General features: G+C 39.3%; 1 protein-coding gene across 10 annotated transcripts in view; it reads left to right on the top strand.

The window, feature by feature from the left end:
* Positions 1-17,500, top strand: part of LOC125041856 (tyrosine-protein phosphatase non-receptor type 11-like) — a 122,360-nt gene that overhangs the window by 47,294 nt on the left and 57,566 nt on the right. Inside the window, exon 1 of one of the 10 annotated variants that reach the window (XM_047637214.1) lies at positions 2,417-2,849. The exons of the other annotated variants lie outside the window; for them this stretch is intronic. Within the exon in view, the coding sequence (XP_047493170.1) occupies positions 2,833-2,849 (17 nt within the window). The 5' untranslated portion in view covers positions 2,417-2,832. Of the gene's footprint in view, positions 1-2,416; positions 2,850-17,500 lie in introns of those variants that run through there. 10 annotated transcript variants of the gene reach the window in all.

Genomic DNA, 17,500 nt, shown 5'->3' with positions numbered 1-17,500 from the left:
ACTCATGGGTAATTACTTTAGTAAGCTCTCATGACCCACTTTGAACGCGGACACCGTTATCAAGTTTGATTAATCCCTTTCTTTATACCACTTGCCATGAAATCTTCCATGTTTCAGTAATTCTTTGGTGTATCGCTTTTCAGCAATGTAAGCTTTTATTCTTAAACCCGTTTGATTGCCATATCAAAATCAGGGGTCATGAATTTGTGCATTTTTTTTGCAATAACTGAGATGAAGATGAAGTCCATATCTACACACGAGTTTGTTATTTGTCAATTTTCATTAGCTTCATTCATCCAGTCGTTATTTTAAAAATATTTACCAATGAGGGAAGTTCGAAGACTGAAATTACCCCGGGGGAGGGAAAAGTTGGTCGTCCCCTTTTGGTCACAGTTGCTTCAAGCAGTCGAGCAACCCTTACTATGGGAGCTCTGTGTACATGATCGATTTTATTTGGTATGAATACTGGTGATGTCAAGAATGTCAATTGTGTTTTCTTGTCTTTTACGTCATAGCTGCAAGATTGCAGGCTCGGAGTCTCGTTATTTTTATTAAGTACAAAGCTATTTCTGGTCATTTACAATTACACTATTAAAATAAGGAAGAGAGGAAGATGCTTTACTTTTTTTTTTACCATATCATGTCAGGTAACAAGCAAACCGAATTTAGGGGCTTAGCAAGTAAATGAATTAACGTGAGAATTTTCTTGGTAATAAATTGAATAGACAAATACAAAACTCCTGATGAAAGATATGTTAAGATTGCGTGTAGGGGCCCGTGTGTGTCTCCTCTGATTGTGCTAGATGGATGGTTTGGAGTGATTCCCCCTTGCCCCTCCTTCCTCCTCCCTCATGTGATCGATAGCAGAAGAGACTGTCATGTTTGGGGAGCCCTTTCCTCCCCAGCCAGAAAGGCAGGGGGGGGGGGGGGCAGAGTCCTTAGCTGTTTTTCACATTGCTGCTCCTTTGTTTTATTTTGTCTTTATTTTTTGTCCGTGATTTCTTTTGATCATTTTATATGTTCCCATTTAAGAAACTTAACTACGCTAATACACGATCTTTCATGTAGGCCTATCTTTACTCTGACCAGTCATTTTATACACATCTGGGGGTCGTTCCTCGTTCGTTTAACATGTCGCATTATTACCCAAGCTGTAGCCTTCCTCCTGTTCCCCCTCCCTCTCCCTCACCACCTATCCCCATGGTTCTTATTTCGCGTGCTATCCTTGCGCCTGGAACTGGCGCTGCTGTGAGAGCGTACGGAAAGTGCAAATGTTTCGAGGTTATACAGTACAACGGGATCGTTTTAATATTTGAGTTTTGGCAGTGTGTTTTTAACTTCCGTATTAATATATTGTATTATTCCTTGTTTTCTTTTTTGGGTTGCATTATTTTTTGTCATCTCCTTCGTTATGATATTGTTATAATATCTGGTGTTATTATAGTTACTTTTGTTGTTATGGTGACCAATGTCTCGTATCTTTCCTTAGCCGTCCTTTTTTTCTCTGCCTCATTCCTTTCTCAGTAATTTTCCCTAAAATGCAATTATGTGGATTTTCGTCTATTGTTGAAAGTGAATCCCGACGCGCAGTCGCTGTAATGCTCTTTAGGTTGACTAATTTGCTGAAAATAACCTCGTGTCATTGGGGAATATTATTTATTTGTTTATTAATAAGGTTTTCGTATATTTCTTAAACCACTGCCTCATTAATTGCATGATGCTTCTAGATCACCTTCTCCTCTCACCTCGATTTCCCTTTCTTAATCCGAAAGCATACCAACAAATACATACAAAGACCATGCAGAAAGACGCACAATTGTACACACCTGATAAATTCTACGCTCGTTAAATTTTGTGGAACTTGCAGTTAGAAGGAAATAGTTTAATTGAGTAGAAATCGTCCTGTTTTCTGATAATTTTATCATTCTTTATTTTTATGTGCGGATACGTTTCGCGAGCGAAAGGAAGAATAGCTTGGAACTCAGATGGGGCCTTACTGTTCACGGTTGGAGCTCTTGTTACCAGAAGGACGTATGATTAGTGTGTGTGTGTGTGTGTGTGTGTGTGTGTGTGTGTGTGTGTGTGTGTGTGTGTGTGTGTGAGAGAGAGAGAGAGAGAGAGAGAGAGAGAGAGAGAGAGAGAGAGAGAGAGAGAGAGAGAGAGAGAGAGAGAGAGAGACACTGTCAGTCTCCACATGCCTGCCTCCATGTCTGTCTGTTATTCTATGCGCTCGGCCCGGACGTGCGTGTTTACGAAGTTTGTTACAATTTTATGTGAACGAGAACTTCAAATATTTCTACCTGACTTTAAATTTCTGCAATTATCAAAGTAATCTTTTGCACAAAAAGTCTCTGGCAGTAATCAATTACCCATCCTTTATCATGAAGTATGTTTTATGGATATACTGTCAAGCGAGAAAGAAAATGGGCAAGTTATTGTGATAGAAAGAAAATATCAAAGTTATTGATAATAGAATGCGATGGGAAAGTTTGTTATCGCAACATTTAAGAGCGATAACATATAAGGTTCCCTAGTTGCCCTGCCAGGAGGAGGCACCCTCTTAACAGAGAGCGTGGGATTGAGTGACAAAGTGGCTTGTTCCTAAAAGTGAAGACTGAAGAGTAGGGGAAATATGGCTTCGTAGTTTAAACTGAGGTAATTTTCAAGTTCTCTTCTAGGCTAGAGAGAGGGAGAGGGAGAGAGAGAGCGAGCGAGCGAGCGAGAACGAGAGAGAGATAAGCGTATCACACACAGCTTGCGGTGACGCTTCGGTTACACTTGTCACTCGGGCGTGTTCTCGCTTGTTCTCGCTCTTTCTCGTAAGATAGTGCTATGCAGCCCACGGAGAGGTAAGGAAAAACTCGATCCTGCTGGCCGGGCCTTTGCGTGTGTGTTACCCTTGTAGCAGTGCAATGGCCGCGAGGCATGTGGGAGTGAGCGCCCGCGGCGTTGCAAGGTCTTGGACTCAGTTGGCTTTGTTATGTTCCCCCGAGTGAAGAGCTAAGGTAAGCGCGCGCTTGGCGCGTGTGTGTATGGATGTGTATATGTCTGAGGATGTTTATGCACATGTGTATATGCATTTCTATTTGTGCTCATGTTTGCGGGTGAGAATGGCGAGAGAGAGTACAAAGTATTATGTGTATACGCGTGTGCGACCATCGCAATTTTTCACTTGATATCGACCATGTATTAATTTATACAAGTATTAATTTCATAATCAGTTAAAATAAGCATGCATGTAATGATCTAAGTGATTCCGTCTGCCGCTCGTTTGTGTGTGTGTATGTGTAGATATATTTATTGATCTTTTCGTGTGTGTTTGGTTTCTCATTTGTTTATATGAGTTATCAATTGTTCAAGACCGCAGTTGCCATTAGCGTTTTTATACCTTTTATCAGCCTCGTAAGTGGACACGTGTAAAGGTAATTATGAGCAGTTGCCATCGTTGCCATACATGAATTGTAAGGTGGCTTAGCAGGAATGGATGTTACGTTAGGTCTTGTAAGCAAGTGTAGTTAGAAAAGTAGTTCTTACTATATTTTCATTTGTTAATGTTATTGTTTTGTATACCCACGGCGATTATTCTAATTATGATGATGGCAATGTCTTTGGTAAAAATAAAGATTGGTAGTAATAATGATATTGTAACGGTACATGAGTGGGCCCGGATAAAGGACGAGGCTCTTAAAGTATTAAAAGTTGCACTACAAGGACAAAATGCAGAGAGGATGACGTAAAGTTTCTGTAAGACAGGTATTTTCTCTCTCGTCGTGAGCTAATCGGTAGCCCTGCTGATCCGGAAGAGGAAGTTCGCTTGAGTGTGCCTGTGGTAACCATATCCGAACACACGGCGATGGGGGTTATATATGGAAGAGGAGGGGGGATGCCACAGCGATTGAGATGATTAGATTTAGAGATGTATGTATGTCGAAAAGGTTGAAATTTATATGATTATTTGTGTGTATATTCGTTTTGCGTGTGTGTGTGTGTGTGTGTGTGTGTGTGTGTGTGTGTGTGTGTGTGTGTGTGTGTGTGTGTGTGTGTGTGTGTGTGTGTGTGTGACAAAGAGAAAGATAGATAGAGAGAGAGAGAGGAGTGTGATTTATTTACGCCGGTCTGTTATTTTGTGCGTATATTTGCTTTGCCCATACGCTTTGAAGTATGATCCATGTTCATAGATTCTTGTAAAATGTCAAAGGGTTTTATGACTTTCTGAATAAGAGGTACGGAAACGACCAAACCCGCATAACGCTACGGTGTGTAGAGTTGGTATTATGTTTAGAGTTCTTAATAATCCTTGAGAATAGGGAATTTTAGTTTTAATGGGACTTTCTAAGGGTCGGCCGCGACGAGGCCCTTAGTCACGACCGTCGGAGGTCCGCTCTCCGGGGTCAGCATTGCCGTCTCAAGGCCTCGCCGTGCGCCGCCTCCCTCGCTGCTGGGGGATGAAAAAGGTAACATGCAGTAACATCCTCTCTCTTTTTCTCTTTCCCTTTCTCTTTCTTTTTCTGTAGCAGGGAGGCGTTGTCTGTTACTCTCGTGGATTTTGTGGCATCCCTTGTTGCAAAGCCGATGCCTGCAGTGTGGCTTAAGGGATAGGCTGATCGATCCGTGGAGTATGTTCTACTACCCGGAGGAGTGATGGCTTCAATGACCCTTTCGGTTTCTGCCTTTAGACTAGGCATGGGGTATTGATTTTTTCTCCTTGACAAGCTCATAACTCTATCAAGGTTTGTGCCCACGGTGGGGTTTCGATAAAGTCAGGATGGGGGAGTCCATGCCCTTGGCAAATAGTTGTTCTTTGAGCTGATAGCATATCAACACCAGCCAGGAGTTGTTTGCAAAGTGCTCGTGAACTTGTCCTAGGCTTATGTTCCTAGGAGCCTGTATGACCTTTGAAAGGAAATGTGCTGCCATCAGGACCTTTGAGGACCTTTGTCCACCTTGGGGTACTCAGAATGATCCTGGCAGCTTCATTTTGAACTGTCTCCAATATTTCTCTTAATTTTGTCTTTGTGGCAATCAGGGCGACATAAGCATAGTCTCCCAGTTATTGCTCTCTTGACAGACAGTCTTGTTTGGTTCAGTCAACCAGGTACTGGACCTCCAGTCAATCTTTACCCTAAGGTATTGGAAGTCCTGAACCCACTCTAAGTCCTTTCCCTGGATCCTCAGACTTGTGCCTTGAACACCGTGTCTCAGAGCCATGGCTTATGATTTGGCTGCAGTAATCGTTAATCCTGTCCTACAATACTCCTCAGATACAAGGTCCAGACAGCACTGGCTTTAAGTAGACATTATGGTCCAGTGGAGATGATTGCAAGATCGTCTGCATAGATGATCTTGCACCCCACTGGGATGTGTATGTTGAGGATACAGGAGAGGATCCTGGACCAAGGCCGAGTTTTAGGTATGGTCTATGAGTCTGCTTGATTTATGGCATTGATATGTCTGGCTTCAAGCATTTTCACTATGTGGGGGTTCATTGCATCTCAGACAGTGGGCCATGGCGTTCTGAAACGCCTGCCAGTTGGCCTTGTCTGTTTTCCATCTTAGACTTGGTTGTGGCATTTGGACTGGGCCAGCATCCATGAGGGTAGTAATAGTGCCATAGTGGTCACTTGTGACAGTCTCATCGAAACACCATCTTGTTCTCTCCAACAGAGCTGTAGTGGCCAAGGTGAGGTCTAGGCCCCTCTGACATGTGTTGGCTCTTGGGTATTGAGAAGAGCGATCTCAGTGAATGTCTCAAGCACATTGGCTATGTGATAGCCAGCAGCATCCGGTGCCCTGCAGGGAACCAGGATGGGGTGGTGTGCATTGAAGTCCCCCCCCTATCATCACTCGCTCTTGGGCTGCAGTAGCACAGACCTGGCTGATGTCTAAATTCCTACAGAATGGCCTGTTAAACACATTGTATAGTATAAGGGGGCCCTGGCAAGGTGAATCTCATCAGCACGAGATTCAACTTTGTCTCCACATTGTGGTGCATAGACTATTGCGGAGCAAGGGATAGTTGCTCCGACCAGGGTGATAAAGCCGCTTTTGCCAGAAGTGCATGGCAGCATGAAGACATGATACCCTGAGAAGCGAACAGTCTCCTCTGTAAATGTCTCCTGGAGCATGACAATGTCAATATTCCTTGATCACACTATTGTGCGGAGGATGGCATTTCTTGTATTGAAGCCATTGATGTTCCACTGTAGTATGCTTAGATTGTGTGTCATGATATTACTTGGTTAGTTACATCTGAGACATCGTTGTATTTAGAGAGAGATATGTTAAAGTCTGACAACACCTTTGTGAAGTCCTCGCTAATTGAGAGATCTTCATCTGTTTTTGGGCTGTTTGTCAGGGCTATCCATGGGTCCTCTGGCAGGTGGAGAGCCTTTGGTAGCTCTGACTTTTGTCAGCCTGTTCTGGCACTGGCTGCACAGGTTCAGCCTGGTTTGGCTCTGCCTGTGAGGGCATGGCCATGGTTGGAGTGGGGAGGGGAGTCTCGTCCTGGGTTGAGGGTGTGGCTGGTTTGGCTCTCTCCAGCTTCCTCCCCTTCAGGACTGCAATAGTCTGGGTCATTGCCGTCATGGCGACCGTGACTGCCTTCTCTGCATCCTCACTCAACCTCCCCAAAGCTGTTGCCACTTCAATGACTACAGCAGTCAGCAGGGGAGCCATGTCTTCCTCGTCAAAGAGGAGATTATCACCTCTTGGAGAGTCTTTTGCATTGCTCTTTGAGCCATGGGTGCCTAGGGGAACAAAGCAGGAACAAAGTCTGGTTGCTTTTTAGCAACCTCTTGTCGCCTGAGGGCTGCCTCTTTCCTGACAGAGCAAGCCAGGCTCTCCCTCTCTCCCTCCCTCCCTCTCCCTCTCTCCCTCCCTCCCTCTCTCCCTCTCCCTCCCTCCCTCCCTCCCTCTCTCCCTCTCCCTCTCTCCCTCCCTCCCTCCCTTTCTCTCCCTCTCCCTCCCTCTCCCTCCCTCTCCCTCCCTCTCCCTCCCTCTCCCTCCCTCTCCCTCCCCCCTCCCTCTCTCTCTCTCTCTCTCTCTCTCTCTCTCTCTCTCTCTCTCTCTCTCTCTCTCTCTCTCTCTCTCGCTCTCTCTTTCTATCTATCTATCTCTCGTTCTTTCTTTCTTTCTCTCCCTCCCTCCCTCCCTCCTTCCCTCCCTCCCTCCCTCCCTCCCTCCCTCCCTCCCTCTCTTTCTATCTGTCTGTCTTTCTCTGCCACCTTCTCTCTCTCTCTCTCTCTCTCTCTCTCTCTCTCTCTCTCTCTCTCTCTCTCTCTCTCTCTCTCTCTCTCTCTCGTTCTTTCTTTCTTTCTCTCCCTCCCTCTTTTTCTATCTGTCTGTCTTTCTCTGCCACTTTCTCTCTCTCTCTCTCTCTCTCTCTCTCTCTCTCTCTCTCTCTCTCTCTCTCTCTCTCTCTCTCTCTCTCTCTCTCTCTCTCTCTCGTTCTTTCTTTCTTTCTTTCTTTCTCTCCCTCCCTCTTTTTCTATCTGTCTGTCTTTCTCTGCCACTCTCTCTCTCTCTCTCTCTCTCTCTCTCTCTCTCTCTCTCTCTCTCTCTCTCTCTCTCTCTCTCTCTCTCTCTCTCTCTCTCTCTCTCTCTCTCATTCTCTCTCTCTCATTCTCTCTCTCTCATTCTCTCTCTCTCCCTCCCTCTTTCTTCCTTTCTTTCTTTCTTTCCCTTCCTCTCTGTTTCTTTCTCTCTCTTTATCTTTCTTTCAGAGATGTTGATAAAGCGCCATGTTTTGCATAGCCAGGACCAATCGTAGATCAGGTGAAAGTGGGGTGCGGAGAGTTATGGTGTTGTGGGACGGGAAAAGTGTTAACTCAACCTTTAATTGGTTATGAAGAGGATCGTTCTAATAATTCAGAATGGAGTAAGGGCATGTGCTGAAACACCCAGACCTTTATAGTTATTATCAGACAAAGAACGATTACCGCTTAACGTTAAGAATGGATCGGCCATTGAAGAACCCGGTGTCATCTGCCAGCCATTGCAAATTGATTGTCTAAATAGTCATACTTGCCATGTGGTGGGCTCTCAGTATCACAATTACAATGATTAACTGGCTTTAGTTTTATTCTTCGGAGTGTATGGATATGTGTATGTCTGTTTATGTGTATTTATGTGTGTATGTATTTATGCTTGTGTGCTTGTGTGTGTGTATTTATGTATGCTTATGTGTATTTATGCACATTTATACGTTTATTCATGTTTTTGTCAGTGTGTATGAGTGTCATACAGGTAATGGGCTATAAATCCCACAGTACACATCCATTATTCAAACCATTGTGAATAAACTAGCCCCGTTACGCCACACCCACCCTCGACGCCTCACCCCAACCACCTGTCCTCACCCTTCCCTTGGTTCCCGCGCTACCCATCTTCAGGCCAGGTTACTTGCCATTCTGCTCGACAATCGCATTACCTGCTCCAGTTTCCAAACACCTGTTGTTATATGTATGTAAATCTCTATTTCTATATATAAATATATGTTTATATATGTCTATCTATGTGTGTGTTTATATATATATATATATTTATATATATATATATATATAAAGAGAGAGCGATGCACACACACACACACACACACACACACACACACACACACACACACACACACACACACACACACACACACACACACACACACACACACACATATATATTGTGCGTTTGTATAAGTGTGTGTGTGTGTGTGTGTGTGTGTGTGTGTGTGTGTGTGTGTGTGTGTGTGTGTGTGTGTGTGTGTGTGTGTGTGCATCTCTCTCTCTGTTTATATATATAGAGATAGATAGATAGATAGATATAAACATTTATATATAGAAATAGGTATAGATATGTCTTTACATATATATATGTACATGTTTTATATATATGTGTGTATATATGTACATATATATAAATATATATATGTATATATATATATGTACATATATATAAATATATATATGTATATATATATATGTACATATATATAAATATATATACATATATGAAGAATTTCATGTTTATTAGACGTTTCGACGGCAAAACTAAACCTCCATCATCAGTACTGTCAAAAGAACCTTGAACAATAATAATTACAGATGTTTGTTTTTGAATTGAAAGTGTACAGACAGACATAAATGCAAATGAAAACATATAAATTAATCATACAATAGAAGTATATAATTGAAAAAAAAATAACATACATAAACTATAAAAGCCAATATGGTAAAATTAACCAAAGTGGGTGTTGGTTGAGAGGGAAGGCCTATTGGGTGAACAAGGTGGTTGCGGTGGTTGCATTGTTTAGTTCAGGTTTCATCTTCTGTAAAAGGATTCTGAGATAATAAGGTCAGGGTGGGAGGAGTGTGAGGATAGAATACTAAAATCTGTGTTACAGAAGGGCGTGAGTGGAGTTGGAGAAAGATGGTTTGCTCCACGGAAGGCCAGTCCTAAAGGATATGCCTTTGTGTTCTAGGATGCGGTGTCGTAACCATCGTGAGGTAGATCCCTCGTACCGAGATTGGCAACAAAGACAGACAATTAAGGACACTATGTCAGAACACATGTCAGAGTTACATCTCAAAGGTTGTTTAGAAATTTGGCTCAATTGTTAGTGTTGGTGAAGAAAAAAGTGGATTTAATTTGAGGGTAATTATTTTGTAACAGTGATTTCAGTTGGTTACTAATTTCAAAACTTAAATTACCCATATACAAATATACAAATAGTTTAACATACCTATGGTCTTTTTTAACAACGGAGACAGTGAGTTCATTTGAAAATATTTTGCAAAGGAAAGTTTTATTAATTTTATTAAATAAAAACAATGGATACCCAATAGCTATAAAGAATTCGTCATGGAAAGTTGACCAGTTGCTACACAGGTTATAGACTCAAGTGATTAGAGTTTTAATGCCCTTTTTTTTTTCCTTCTTTTCTTTTTTATGGAATGTAGCTGAGGAAGTGAAGTCCGAGGCCGGTGAAGGTTGTCTTTAGGTAAACGCTTGTATGAAAGGTGCCATTGTTACAGGTGATTAGCATGTCCAAAAAAGGTTTGCGTGTGATGGGTGTTTGAAAATGAGAAAATTATCAATGATAATGAACAGGTTTAAATTCATGCGGGCATTGTTCAAGCCAGTTATGTTCATGATAGCAAAGGAAGGCATTAGCCTAGGAAGTGAATATCTGTTTTGGATGTTAAGGTTAAATTTTGTGATTCTAGTCTTTAAGTTAGCTAAATTTGGTTGCAGTTTTCAGAAGAGTTTGCCCCTTTCCCTTCAGAGGTGTAATTTAATTTGTCCTCTGGCTGCCAGTGTTTACTTTATGAATAGCTTCCACATTTTTTACTATATCACACCTATTTGAAATTATTTGAGTTGAGAGAAGGAGATGGGTGGTGTGGCAGAGGAGATTTAGGACGATGTTGGAATGGGTAAGGATGGGGTTTTGAGTTGAAGAAGTTAAAAATTTTGATTTTGTATCTGGCAGCTTTTCGGAGAGGTGTCGCATTCTTTACCTGTTGCTAAGCCTACTGGTGTGCGCCCTCGACCGACCGCGACAACGGGTCGCTTTATGGTAACCATGTTTGAACCTACCTGATTTTGTGATGTACTTTACTTACATATTGGCGGTTTGGCAGTTCCTTAGCGAATCTAATTGAGTGAGGGAAAACTGCAATACCTGTAGGATTTGGCACTGTAACTCAGCGTCCTATGGGGGCAGGTGATGCTTGTCATGTTCTAATGATTTCGTAATTTTATATTATTTTTTCTGGTGAGGGGGTTATTATTATTATTATTTTTTTTTTTTTTTTTTTTTTTTTTAACCGCTGTTTCTATCTACTGTGGCACTCTCATTGAGCATTAGGACCTTATGAACCTATTTAGCACGGTAATGGAACCTAGTATTCCTAGTTGTCACTTTCTGGCAGTTTTTAGTTTAAAAGTACTATTTGTTATTGTTTCTGTTATTATTTCTATTTCTATTTATCTCATAATTTTTAGCACTTTTTATCATTCACCTAATCCACGACACCTATCTTACTCATTGCCATATACATATGTATATATGTATATATATGTGTGTGTGTGTGTGTGTGTGTGTGTGTGTGTGTGTGTGTGTGTGTGTGTGTGTGTGTGTGTGTTATATGTACGAGCTTCAACAAATTCATAGAAAAAGGACATATAAAAAAAACAGTTTCAGTGAGTTTACTTGTTTAATTGTTTTTGCACATAGATGGCTACACTTGTACTAAGTCACCAATGAGCCAATTACGAGTATTGCCTGTCTCGCCCGTTTACCCTTTTCTTTGATTTACGAAAATAGTTTACGTTATCTTAATTTGCTGTTATTAATGTTTATAACATTATAGTGATTATAATGTTTATAATAAAAAAATAACTCCATCGATGTTCATAGCACTAGTAAAAAATACATTTTACCCGCCAATTCAAATCAGATAAGGTCACAAGGGCTACTAATTGACTCCTTTGTGGCTAAGCACTAGCAGAGTCATATATGTGCAGAGACATTTCACAAAATATAGAAAATGAGCACAACATTTTGCCCATCTGAGTAAAACTGAAGGTCATGTGATTGTACCACGTCAGAGCAGCTTTTTTTTATATCTTCAACCGATGGAAAACTGGTACCTTTCAGTGATTTTTTAAAAGTTAGGAAACAAAAAGAAGTTGGATGGAGCTAAATCGGGGTTGTAAGGTAGATTTGGGAAGATTTCCCATTGAAATTCACATAGCACAGTTCTTCTCTGCCGAGGGCTGTGAGCGGGTGCATTGTCTTGGTGGAGGAGAATGCATTGATGCAGCTTTCCAGTGTGTTCTGTTTTTTTATTCATATATATATTTTTTTAAACCGTTTTCTCATAACACATTCATAATAGATGTAATTGTTTTCTTTGCTCTCGAGGAAGTCAACCAGCAAAATCCTCTCTGTATTCCAGAAGACAGTGGCCATGTCATTTCCTCTTGAACACTCAGATTTTGCTTTGACTGGTCCACTTCCACTCCAGGGTAGCCACTGCTTTGATTGAATTTTGTCCTCGGGATCGTACTGGTAGAACTATGTTTTATCTTTTTCTATCCTTTTCAATCAATTGTCTATCTTTTTCAATTGCTTGAATGGTGCCTGACTTCCAACTGGCGGCAATGCGTTATTACCTGCATGTAAGGGTTCAGGTTTCAACACGTTATAACACGTTGGTACAAGAATATTCATGTAAGAAATTTGATTTCAATGCGCTGATTATTATTGTACCAATGTGTTCAAACTTGAACCCTTAAATGCAGGTAATAATTTATTGCCACTAGTTGGAAGTTAGGCACCATTCAGGCAACATGGAATCCACCAAAATCGAGGCCAGGATAAACATTAAATTCATGATGAACCTTGGTTGGAAGAATAGGCAAATCATTGATACTCTGGAACAAGTTTATGGTGACAATCCCCCAAAGATATCAACAACTTACAAATGGATAAGTCAGTCCAGAAGTGGAAGAAACGAAATTGAAGATGAACCCCACATTAACGTCAGTTTTGCAGAAACATTGATGCTGTTTGCGACATGATTGAAAAGGATACACGAATAACCACTGAATCAAAAGCAGACACACTCAACATCTCTGTTGGTTCTGCAAACACAATTATGGTGGAGAGTTTGGGGCTAAGCACGCTTTCCACTCGATGGGCCCCTAGGCTGTTGCTTGTAGATCAATAGCAAGCTAAGGTAGATCTTTCAATGGAAATTTTGAATTTTGAGGATTCTGAAACTGCAGAAAATTGTGACGGGATGAAACATGGCTCTGCCAGTACAATCCCGAGGACAAAATTCAATCAAAGCAGCGGCTGCCCAAGGGTGGAAGTGGACCAGTCATAGCAAAATCTGAGAGTTCTAGAGGAAAAGTCATAGCCGCTGTCTTCTGGGATGTAGAGGGGATTTTGCTGATTGACTTCCTCGAGAGCAAGAAAACAATTACAACTTATAGACTTAAAGGGTGGTATCAACATTTGCAGAAGTGTATTGACCTTAATAGAGAATAGATATACACCATAAAGAATATACATCATAACTGAAACCGTTTTTTATACTGTCCTTTTTTTGGGGGGGTGCGTATGTGTGTATATATGTACATGTGTGTGTGTATATATATATATATATATATATATATATATATATTGTGTGTGTGTGTGTGTGTCTGTCTGTGTCTGTGTGTCTGTGTTGTGTATGTGTATATATATATATATATATACATATACATATACATTTATATATATGAACACACGCACACACATACATATCTATATATACATATATATGTGTGTATATATATGTATACACATATATGTACATACAAATATGTATATAAGTATATATATGTGTGTGTGTGTGTGTTATGTGTGTATGTATACATACACATACATATATATATACATATATACATTCATATATATATATATACATATATACATTCATATATATATAAGCACACACAAATATATATACACATATATGTGTATATGTCTTTGTTTATGTGTATGTATTTATGTATATATGCGTGTATGTATGTCTGTGTATGTTTATATATATATATATATAATTGTGTCTATGTGGATATATATATGCATATATATACATATACATTTATTTATGAATGTATGTCCACACACACACACACACACACACACACACACACACACACACACACACACACACACACACACACATATATATATAGAAGAATAAATATACATTTTCGCGTCCGGAACTTTGAAGAATCCTGAATTAGACGACAGTGCGGATGAAGTTGCCTGCTGGTCTCCGTCGAAGGACGGAACTTGCAGTGCATTGTTTCAGTGCGATGCATCTTATCGTGTTGGGTTGGCTGATGATTCCTGCTTTCCCGGAAATGGTGTTTTATGTCTTGTTCGCGGGCGTCGTCACCTGCGTAATTTGAGTATTAGAGGAGAAATGAAAAAAAAAAAATTGTCCTTTACATTCCATAGTTCATAAAATACAGGTTTCAAATTTCAGTGATTGATTTTATATAATACCGGCATCCTAATATGAATAGCGATAAATAACATTGTACCAATAAACAAGCCTTTGAATACACCTTAAACCTTTTTACTGCATTATATAGTGAGGATCCTTTTAATGCAGTGCCTATGAAAGACCAGTGACTATAAAAGTATTATATATTGTGGCGCCAAGACGAATGAGTCATGTGCTAAGGTGTGCCCGGAATGGTTTCGCTTATCAGTTGAGCGACATCTGATACAATCATCCCCGGATACACCCTGACGGCGTCTCTTATATAGATAAGAAAGTTAGTCATTGATAAAAAAAAATCGATTTACTTACAGACGCGCATATGCACGTCTGTGTGTTTACATACATTGATAGATGTACATGTGTATGTGTGTATATAGACCTTGTATCCATGTGTGTATCGAGACATACCATGAAATGGAAAAGCATATTAATTGATAGATACACATATTTGTATTTACTAATATATACGTAAATACTTTCACACATACACACAAATGTGTATATATTTGTATAATAAATATATACATATATATATACATATATATATATATACATACACATATATATACCTGTATATATATATATACACATAAATGTGTATATGTATATATACATAGTTGTGTATATATACATATATACGTGTATATATACTTATATATTATATATATATATATATATACATATATTATGTTTATATACATACATGCATATTTATATGTATATATATGCTTATGCACATATATATGTGCATAAGTATTTATATATATGATTATATATACATATATATGTAGATATATACATAATTATGCATATATTTATGTATATATGCATATAAATGTAATTACACATATATGTATACATATACACATATATGTGTATATACATTTATATGCATATATACATAAATACATGCATAATTATGTATATATCTACATATATATGTATATATGTATACATCTATATACATATAAATGCATATGTATATATGTACATATATACATATGCATTTACATATATATATATATATATATATATATATATAAATATTTATTTATTTATGTATGTATGTATGTATATATATGTGTATATATGTATATATGTGTGTGTATATTTATATATGTATACATCTATATACATACATATATGTACATTTATATACACATGTATTTACATATATATATAGTGTGTGTGTGTGTGTATATGTATATATATATATATATATATATATATATATATATATATATATATATATATGTTTACATGTTTATATATGTGTGTGTGTGTGTGTGCATATGTATATATATATATATATATATATATATATATATATATATATGTTTATATATATGTATGTATATGTGTGTATATATGTATATACGTGTATATATATATATATATATATATATATATATATATATATATATATGTATAGATATACATATACACCTCACACAGCATTTTCATTTCATTTAGATACGGAGACTCCTTGAAAGTAATATAAAGTGTGGCGCCAAGACGAATGAGTCATGTGCTAAGGTGTGCCCGGAATGGCTTCGCTTATCAGTTGAGCGACATCTGATACAATCATCCCCTGATACACCCTGACGGCGTCTTATATAGATCGATTTACTTACAGATATGCATATGCACGTGTGTGTGTTTACATATATTGATAGATGTACCTGTGTATGCGAGTATATAGACCTTGTAGTCATGTGTGTATGGCGGCATACCATGTACTGTTTAAATTTATGTACGGAAATGGAAAAGTATATAGATAAATAGATACATATATATGTCTATACTAATATATACATAATTTCATGCACACGTGTGTGTGTGTGTGTGTGTGTGTGTGTGTGTGTGTGTGTGTGTGTGTGTGTGTGTGTGTGTGTGTGTGTGTGTGTGTGTGTGTGTGTGTGTGTGTGTGCGTACCAAATTACTGGAGAGGAAACTAACAACTGCCCAGAGAGGGATGAGGAGGTTGATGCTGAGAATTAACCTTTCAGATCAGCGGAGGGCGACGTGGATCAGGGAACAGACACAAGTGGAAGATATACTTGAGAGCATTTAAAAAGAAAAAAAAAAAAAGGCAATGGGCAGGTGATAGATGTCAGACACAGGACGACTGATGGACAAAGAAAGTAACAGATTGAGTTATAGAAAATATAAAGAGGTAAAGGGCCAGACCAATGACAAGATGCCGTGATGAAATAACGAAATTTGAGGGCCAAGCCTGGAAACAAAAAACGCAAGACAAAGTTGGAAAAGACTGGGAGAGGCCTACGTCCTGCAGCGGGTCGATTCAGGCTGATGGTGATGAAGTGTATCTATATATGTACACACACACACACACACACACACACACACACACACACACACACACACACACACACACACACACACACACACACACACACACACACACACGAAGATAGATAGATAGATAGATTATATATAGTATATATATGTGTATATATAATGTATATATATATAATTATATAATGTGTATATATATACGTATGTATATATAGATATATATAGATATAGATATATATAGATATATATAGATATATATAGATATCATCATCAGCCTGAATCAGTCCACTGCCTCTCCCAATCTTTACCAACCTTGTCTGTCTTGCGAGTTTTGTTTCCAGTCTTGACCCCCATATTTCGTTATTTTATCACACCATCTTGTCATTGGTCTGGCCCTGGGCCTCTTTGTTATCTACAGCCCAGTCTGTTGCTTTCTTTGTCCATCTGTCGTCCTGTTTCCGACTTATATGACCTGCCCATTGCCATTTCTTTTTTTTGATGCTCCCAAGTAAATCTACCACTTTTGTCAGTTCCCGGAACCATGTCGCCCTCATCTGATCTCTTTCCATCTGTAAGCGAGTGATCACCGCAAGCCACCCGAATCTGTGCAAGATGTGAGGTGGATTTGAGCGGTCAATAAAAGTGGTCTTAGTTTGATGGTTTATTGTTGGAGATAGATATGAGACCCCCTAGGAGACCCCTGTGTCCCTGGGTGGAGGACGAGCTGGTGGAGCTGGACCCTTGGCCTGTCTGCTGTGTTCCCTTGAAGGGCAATGTTTATTCCTGCACAAAGCTTGTCCTTGAGGCGTCTGCAACGCTTGAAACACTGCAGTAGCGCATATCTACAGATGGTTGCTGGTGATCTGATGGTCGCTAGGGTTGTCATGTACCAGGGTAGCAGGTGTGTCGGAGGTTTTGCACTGAGGTACAACATTCAGTAGCGAGGAGGGTCAATCGTCTTCAGGAGCTGAAATAAAAGCGTACCAGTAAAAGGGCTAAGGAGGAGGATAATATTGTGTTGCAAGAAAAATGGGTGTAAGAACAATTTGTCACAAGAAGGATAACAAGTCAAGTGAAGTGTTAATTTCTTTTGATTGCATATGATTAACGAGTACCATCAT

The sequence above is a fragment of the Penaeus chinensis genome, chromosome 31, assembly GCF_019202785.1.
Source record: "Penaeus chinensis breed Huanghai No. 1 chromosome 31, ASM1920278v2, whole genome shotgun sequence".
Taxonomy (NCBI): domain Eukaryota; kingdom Metazoa; phylum Arthropoda; class Malacostraca; order Decapoda; family Penaeidae; genus Penaeus; species Penaeus chinensis.
Note: the sequence above shows the minus strand (reverse complement) of the source record. Positions and strands in the feature narration are given on the sequence as shown.